General features: G+C 39.8%; 1 protein-coding gene across 1 annotated transcript; it reads right to left on the reverse strand.

Moving 5' to 3' along the window:
* LOC109155350 (uncharacterized mitochondrial protein AtMg00810-like) lies at positions 1 to 1,403 on the reverse strand. Its single transcript, XM_019303035.1, has 2 exons — positions 1,067 to 1,403; positions 1 to 851 (listed from the first exon to the last, which is right to left on the reverse strand). Exons 1-2 carry the CDS (start codon positions 1,401 to 1,403, stop codon positions 1 to 3), a joined length of 1,188 nt encoding a protein of 395 aa, XP_019158580.1.
* Positions 1,404 to 8,576: the final 7,173 nt, after the last annotated feature.

Here is an 8,576-nt window from a genome sequence, read left to right on the forward strand (position 1 = left end):
TTAAGCTTTATCACGCCCCCGCAAGATGGAGGACCCATCGAAGACTCCAAGCTTGGACCGGAAGTATCGAAATAAAGTTCTGCCCAGAGGCTTTGTTAACACATTGGCAATTTGATCCTTCGTTCGAATATGTAGAACATGCAAAGTTCCGTCGGCAACATAATCACGAACAAAAAAATAATCCAATGCCAAATCCACCAACAAATTTTGAATCCAAATTACCTCAGCTGCGGTATTCACCAATGCCCTGTATTCAGCTTCGGTGGAGGACCGAGCAACGGATTTTTGACGCACCGACCTCCATGAGATAATATTGCAGCCCAAGTAAATGACATAGCCAGTAGTAGACTTCCCGCCGTCATGAACACCGCCCCAGTCAGAATCAGAGTAAGCTGTTAAAACCAAGGGAGTCCCTCTCCGCAAAAATAGTCCGTGAAACGTAGTGCCCTTGAGATACCATAAGACACGCTTCACGGCCTGCCATTGATGCTCCGTTGGAGAATGCATAAACTGTGCCAAGCGATTTACTGTAAAACTCAAGTCCGGTCGTGTTATTGATAAATACTGTAACAAACCGACCACACGCCGATAGACCATAGAATCACTTGGTGATGAATTAGCATCTTCATGGAGGTCTGCTTTTGGACCTGCGGGCGTGTGAACTGGTTTTGCATCACCCATTTTTGTTTGTTGTAGAATGTCTGCAATATACTGGGCTTTGGATAAAAATATACCAGATGAAGTAGAGACTACTTCAACACCAAGAAAATGATGGAGCATTCCCAAATCTTTAATAGAGAACGTGTGCCCCAATCGTGCAAAAAAATAATCCAAATATTTTGTGTTGTTTCCTGTTAAAACCACGTCATCCACATAAACCATCAAATAAGCCAATACACCGTTAGTCTGATAAATAAATAAAGAGTAATTTGCTTGAGACTTTCTAAAACCAAATTCTATCAAAAAACCAGACAACTCCAGGTACCATGCCCGGGGTGCTTGTTTGAGTCCGTATAAAGCCTTCTTCGAATGACATACATGCGTGGGTCGCTGCGGATCATAATACCCAGAGGCTGGACTATGTAGACTTTTTCATGCATAGTCCCATGCAAAAATGCATTATTCACATCCAATTGTCTCAAAGGCCAATTATGGCACAATGCTAATGAAAGGATAATGCGAATGGTTGCTGGTTTTGTCACAGGACTAAACATATCGAAATAATCTCGTCCATGTTCCTGCAAATAACCCTTTGCCACCAGGCGCGCCTTATAACGGTCAACTGAGCCATCAGGTTTACGTTTAACTCGGAACACCCATTTACAACCAATCGTTTTTTTATCAGTTCTTGGAACCAGCTCCCAGGTGTCATTTTTTATAAGTGCATGATATTCATCACCCATGGCTTGACGCCAGAGTGGGTCTGATTTTGCTTGAGCAATAGACGACGGCTCAAGAGTGGTTGATATTGGATGACAGAGCAGTGGTAACATTCACAAATTTGTCATTGACGTATTTGGGATTGTGACGACGGATACGGGTTGAGCGACGTGGAGGTGGGTTGTTAGCCTGAGGTATTTGTAAATCTGTAGATGACTCAAACTCGCCAGAGATAGCATCTAGCATGGTAGGTAGCATAGGTGAATGTTGGGGACTTTGGTTGGGAGGATGAATGGGACTACTAGTTTGAGAGGGTGTAGGTGTGTTGCGTTGTAATAGTGACATAGGCGCTACAGGAATCGGGGTATTAATTGGAGTGGTATTTGCAAGCACATGTGGATTTAATACACCATTGGAGCTCTCAGAAGGACCTGCAGGGGAAGAACTGTGACATGACGATGTTAATGCATGAAAAGGAAACACATCATCTATAAACTGAACATGACGGGAGAGATAAACCCGAGCAGTACTAGGATCAAGACACTTGTATGCTGATTGAGAAGTAGAATACACCAAAAACACATAAGATTTTGAGCGAGGGTGAACCTTTGTTTTTGTGTAGGGACGTAACCACGGATAACACAAACACCCAAATGGTTTTAGTTTTTCATATTTGGTGTGGTGTTGAACAGAACTTGGAAGGGTGTTTTATTATGTAAGACAGGAGTAGGCAAACGATTTACCAAGTAGACTGCTGTTTGGAATGCATACGACCAATAACTTATTGACATCAATGCAAAGTGAAGTAACGACAAACCAACTTCTACTATATGTCTGTGGCGTCGTTTTGCAGTCCCATTATGTTTAGGTGTATGAGGGGGACTGGTGAGATGAGATATTCCACATGCATTTAATAATGGAATTAGTTTTTGAAACTCTCCCCCATATTCTGAGAACATAGAGATAATTTTGTGATCTAAACGTTTTTCGACTAATTTCTTGAACTGGGAAAAGACAATGTATACATCAGATTTATTTTTTAGTGGATATAGCCATATATACTTGCTATAATAATCCACAAAGATAACATAGTAAAAGTACCCCTCAACAAATCTTTGTGTAGAACTCCAAACATCAGTATAAACCAATTCCAAAGGTTTAGTGCTGACCAAGGAATTTTCAGAAAATGGCAACTTATGACTTTTATGAAGCGAACATGAGGGACAATGGAAGCTACTGACTGAATCCAAAGTAACATTATTATTTTTCAAGACATTGGCAAGAACCTTATTTGACGGATGACCTAAGACATGGTGCCAATTAGCAACTGTTGTTTTAACTGCAGTGTTAACTTGCGGAGGACAACTCAATGGAGCACAATACACGTCATGTACGTTCTTCCCCCGCATTAGAGGCGCCCACGTTAACTGATCCTTCACAAGAAAATAAGAAGGAAAAAATTCAACAGAGACATTATTAGTTTTGCTGCTGCCATGACTGGCGAATTTCTCCGTCCAGGTCGATAAGAATTTTGATGCTGCCATGACTGGCGAAATGGAGCAGAACTCATATCATTTTGTTGGTTATCGGCAACTTTGTTTGAATTGAAGTTGGACCTACTGGGTTGAGTTCTCCGGTTTTGTTTTTTGGTGACATTAGCAGTAGCAAGCAACGTCTGTCTAGCTTCAACATTATCTTTGTGTTGGCGCTCATGATCGGTGAGAACATCAAAAAGTTCAGCAAAGGAAATAGGCTTCGGGCGTACACGAAGAGCGGACACCAATGAATCATATTCTTCTCCTAGCTGTGTCATGATATGTACCACCAAATCTTCTTCGCCAATAGGGCTCTGTGCTAACGCAAGTACATCTGCAATTGAACGCATTTCCTGCATATACTCAATAACAGGACGCCCACCTAGCGAATTTTTGGCTAATTTTGCTTTAAGGGATACAATACGGGAACGAGATGAACTAGCATAACTAGTAGTCAAACGTGTAACACCCCAGATTTTCAGGACATTTAAAACTTATAAAATAAAGGTGAAATCTCATTAATTCCCAAAAACGTAACATAAAGAGTACGGGGTGCTATGCCACACCTGAGCTAGAGAACTCAGGTGCACAGGCCAACTAACTAATGTCCTTAATAAAGTAAATGCATAACATGGCACACAAGCCGAAAGGGAAACTATCTACTTCTACGCTCCAAGATCTAGCGCGCTCCAGTGACTTATTCTTCTGTGCCTGAAAGCCAAATATATCTGTTCAGCGAGAGATGCTGGTAACCCACTCCAACGCGTTGAAATACAATACATACATACATATATATATATATATATATATATATATATATATATATATATGCATAGATATATGAAAAGTCATTTCGAAGCATGAAGATATATCCTAAGAGACTCTAACTTTCAAATCAGGGAACCGACTCGACAAATAGGGGTACACACAATCTACAGTCATAACCAAGTATATACGATTCTCGACATAGGGCACAGTTATAGATAAACACAACCAATAATCACAATTAAACATGTATAGTTTACTAGCAAGAATCCTATGGTCACGTTTCCATAACAGTCACAACATCAATCCTTCTTATCTCATCATATAGCACACTTTGTTGGCGCCACAGGACCAATCGCATACCCATACATGAGGGTCAGCGCATATAGCTCTGACACGGCCCCGCAGCACCCTGCCCCGTCTCACAATACGGAGGGGTCGATCGCAACCGACCGATGAACCGCAGCTCTATATAATATTTATATACCTGACCGGTCTTTACCAGCCTGGTTAACAGTTAGGATGGTTCTCAACCCATTAACTGCCCGTATAGTGGACCTCTGTCCTATATAATATTTATATACCTGACCGGTCTCTACCAGCCTGGTTAACAGTTGGGATGGTTCTCAACCCATTCAACTGCCCGTATAGTGGACCTCAGTCCTATGTAATATTTATATACCTGACCGGTCTCTACCAGCCTGGTTAACAGCCGGTATGGTTCTCAGCCCATCCGACTGCCCGTATAGCCCGATTGATCTCAACCACATTGGGGTAACATGCACACATAACACATAGCAAGCACATACAACCCACATTAACACATTGGGAAAGGGGAGAAATCGTATAACGAACCTATACATGGTTACCCACAACTAAGAATAGCCCTAAGGGGTTCATATACTTCTTATACCTAGGCCAATGGGGTACCAATCCAACTAGCATGCAGTATATAAGACTCATTCGACCTACGAACGGTACCCGAACATCAAACTAGACATAGGCACGACGGGAGGGATCCGTTAGGACACCACGGGGGTCGGGGGAACATCAAACGGGGAAGCCGGGATCCCAAAGTGTGGGAATTTCCAGCGGGTAGCCGGTGGGTGGGGGTTCACCCGCCGGCTGCCCGCCGACGTTACTGTTCCGGGTAGCGGGTGCCCGGTGGGCAGCTGCCCGCCCGCCGGCTGCCCGCTGCCCTCCTTGGCCGCGGGTAGGTGGCGGGTCCCCTACCCCCTCCTACCCCCCACTGACTCTTTTTCATTAAAAACGCCCCGGGAACCTTTGTGGAACCCGAAATCATGCTTAGACACTTTCAAACGCAACCAACAACAACACGTAGACAATTAATAGATCGAAATCAAGAAACATACGGCACATAACCTATCATGCTTTCCCAACATAATCAATCCCCAAAACATGCGAACTCCCACCCAACATATCAAGAACAATACCATACGAATTCCACAATACAACCTAGGGTTCTAATCACTTTTAAATCAACAAGAACGCGATTCATCTTTTAATATCGAGACTCGGTGGGAAAGGCACATAAGCATCAAGAACATCATGTAATCATCAAGAACATCACATAATCATCAAGAACATCAAGAACACCATTTAATCATCAAGAACCTATCAAGATCACCCATGGAATTATAACACCAATTATCAAGATCATTATAACGAATCACCAATTGCACAAGAATATGGGGGAAATCCTAAGAGGGGAAACATAGCTATGAAAATAGGTTTTGTTGAGACATGGGTTACCTCTTAGCCTTAATTAATTCCTTGGCTATGAAGGGTCTTTCTTTAAGCTTTCTTGCTTTCTTGATTTCTTCTAAGGGAATTGTTGGAACTCTTTGGGTGGTGAGAGATTATTGTGGTGGGGGTTCTAGGTGCCTCTTATGTCCCCTATTTATATTCTTAGGAGTCCTAATTATGGTCTAGTATAATGGGCTTGCTAATTCTATTCCTTTTAGTGCTAGGGTTAGGTTTTAGGGGTAGGGGCCCACGGACTATGGTGGGCCTCTTCTAAATTAATTATTGTAATTCAATCCTGTCTTTGGGCAATTGATTAAACGATTTAATTGGTTTTAGGGGTCGTAACACGGGGTGTTACACTCTCCCCCCTTACAAGGGGCTTCGTCCCCGAAGCCCGGTGTGTCGATCCATTCCTTCACCCCTAGACATCCCGCATCTTGGCCTCCTGGTTAGGAATGTGGCCCCACGTTTTGTCTTAGCTGGGGTAGACTGGACTCTTGGTGGTGTTGTGATAGGGGAGTTTGTGTCTACCTTGGTTTCCTGTTCCGGAACTGGATGCCCCGCGTGTGCCCAAGGTGGCCTCGATTGCCGCCACCCTCTGGTCCAGTGCGCGTGTCGTACGGATCAAGGTCGAGAACCCTTCCTCCATGATTTGGTTTTGCCGGTTGAGTTGTGCTAGGATGCGTTCGTTGATCGAGCACTCGTTTTGCCCTCTTGGGTTCCCTCCCGATTGTGGGTGCACCGACGGGTTAGGCTCGTCATCCCCTTCCTGATCCTCATTTCCCTCCGGGATACCACAGTCTTGCATTCCCCGTTTAAGCTTCTTGTTGGAGATGTCTAGTTGGTCGACCAATTCTCTTCGTTCCTCCTTGGGTTTTTGGCAAATTTCTTCGAGGGTGAGGTAATGTCCCCTGACGAGCATATTTTACACTCATATTTTAGGTACATCTTTATAATAATTTTGCATTAATTATTTAATATTATTTAATAATTTATTCTTTTTGGAGTTTAACAATTAATGAACTAAATATTGTACTAAATATATATATATATATATATATATATATATATATATATATAATATATATAATAATTAATATATAAATAAATAAATATATATATATATATATATATATATATATATATATATATATATATATATATATATATATGTTACGTACTGTATACTAAATATATATAATATATAATATATAATATATAATATAATATATATATATATATATATATATATATATATATATATATATATATATATTATAAATGTAAGTTATGTTGTGGTCCAATCCATTGCAATTGAATTTATTAATCCTAACATTTTATCTCTTTCTTTCCTTTTGAATAGGTAAGCAGCACAACTAACAGAAGAAATCAGACATGCCACAAAAATAGGAGAATAAGTGGTAGAGGTTCATTAGGTTTAATTTAGAAAGTGTATAAATAGTATAAGTGTTTTATTGTAAAACGTTCATTCTTCCCTCCTCTATAGTATTCGTTAAAGTTGTTATCAATGTCCATTCGCGGCTAATTTCTAGTTTGGTTTAGTGAATTGAAGCCCCGGAGTTCATTACGCTGTAAGGTTATTTATTTATTTTTATTATATATATTTTTATGCATTTGAGTATTAAATATTCTTCTAAATTATTTGAATAGTTGTATCAATTTAATTGCTAGGGAGGCCTACTAGTTATATAATTGATATAATTATTTGCTATATTAGATAATGTTGTGCTACAAATTATTCTAATATTCAGTAGCAACTGAGGTTAATTATTGACGGCTTAGTGATAATTGGTCTCGGGTAGAATATTTTCCTAAATTAAATGCAACCGCTTGTGCTTGTGTTATTTAGTTTGTCGGTTTTCCTAGTTCCTATTGCTGCTATTAAATTAAATCTATAACGCTTGTCTTAGATTATTTAGTAGTTAGGGGTAATTAAACCGCTTGTGCTTTATTTACCTACAACTAAGGGAAAACAGAAATGAAATAATTTCACGACAAATATTCAATTGCATATTAATTACTTTATTAATCAATGATCAGTGTTGAATTCTGGTGGTGGATCTTTACTAATCAAGGTTTCTTATTATAAGTGTTTCGATATATTATTTTCATTGCTTTATTCGTTCAGTTGAATTACTTATTTATTTAAATTCTCTTTTAATTTATCTTTATTCTCGATATATTCCAAACCCCCTACCTTTAATTTGAGCACAAAAGTTAAACTAGTTACTCCTCGTGGGATCGATCCTTACTCCCGCTACTATGTTTGTAAGGTTTTAATTTGAAAGCCTACGACAGCTCACCAAATTTTGGCGTCGTTGCCGGGGAGATTTTCTAGCTTATTTTGTGTTTGTTTATTTATTTATTTCGTTATTTGTTTAATTGTTTTTCATTTGTCCCAAAAAAAAATTAAAAAAAAAAATATTTTCTTTCGTTACTTTTACATAATTGCTGCAATATCTTTAGTGGTTTATGCCTATAACTCGATCTGCTAACAAAGAAATCTTGTCGTACAATCCCGAAATTGAAAGAACTGTACGCAGGTGGAGGAAACAAGCTTTGAGGAAATTAGAGTTTAGTGATCTGGCTACCGATTCTGCCAACTCTGATTTAGAAGAGGAACCCATGGCTCAAAATCGGACCTTAAAAGAGCTTGGAGCTCCAAATTTAGATCAACAACCATTATGCATCACTTTCCCTGCTCTGGATGCCAATGTGCAATTCGAACTAAAGTCTGGATTAATTCATCTTTTGCCTTCTTTTCATGGACTTGCAGGTGAAGATCCTCACAAGCATTTAAAGGAATTCCATGTGGTGTGTTCAAGTATGAAACCCACAGGAGTTACTGAAGAACAAATCAAGTTGAGAGCCTTCCCATTTTCTTTGAAAGATTCAGCGAAGGATTGGCTATATTATTTACCTTCCGGAAGCATCACCACATGGAATAACTTAAAGACACTATTCCTTGAAAAATATTTCCCAGCTTCAAGGGCGGCCAACATTAGAAAGGAAATCTGTGGTATTAGGCAAAACAATGGAGAATCATTATGTGAATATTGGGAGCGTTTCAAGAAGCTTTGTGCAAGTTGCCCGTACCATCAAATTAGT

The sequence above is a fragment of the Ipomoea nil genome, unplaced genomic scaffold (assembly GCF_001879475.1).
Source record: "Ipomoea nil cultivar Tokyo-kokei standard unplaced genomic scaffold, Asagao_1.1 scaffold2701, whole genome shotgun sequence".
Lineage (NCBI taxonomy): Eukaryota > Viridiplantae > Streptophyta > Magnoliopsida > Solanales > Convolvulaceae > Ipomoea > Ipomoea nil.

Excerpts from the sequence above, each read along its gene's own strand:
- LOC109155350 (XM_019303035.1), bottom strand. The coding sequence starts at position 1,403 with ATGGGTGATGAATATCATGCACTTATAAAAAATGACACCTGGGAGCTG. Across the intron at positions 852-1,066 it reads CTACATAGTCCAGCCTCTGG|GAAACAACACAAAATATTTG; the intron begins GTATTATGATCC and ends TGGTTTTAACAG.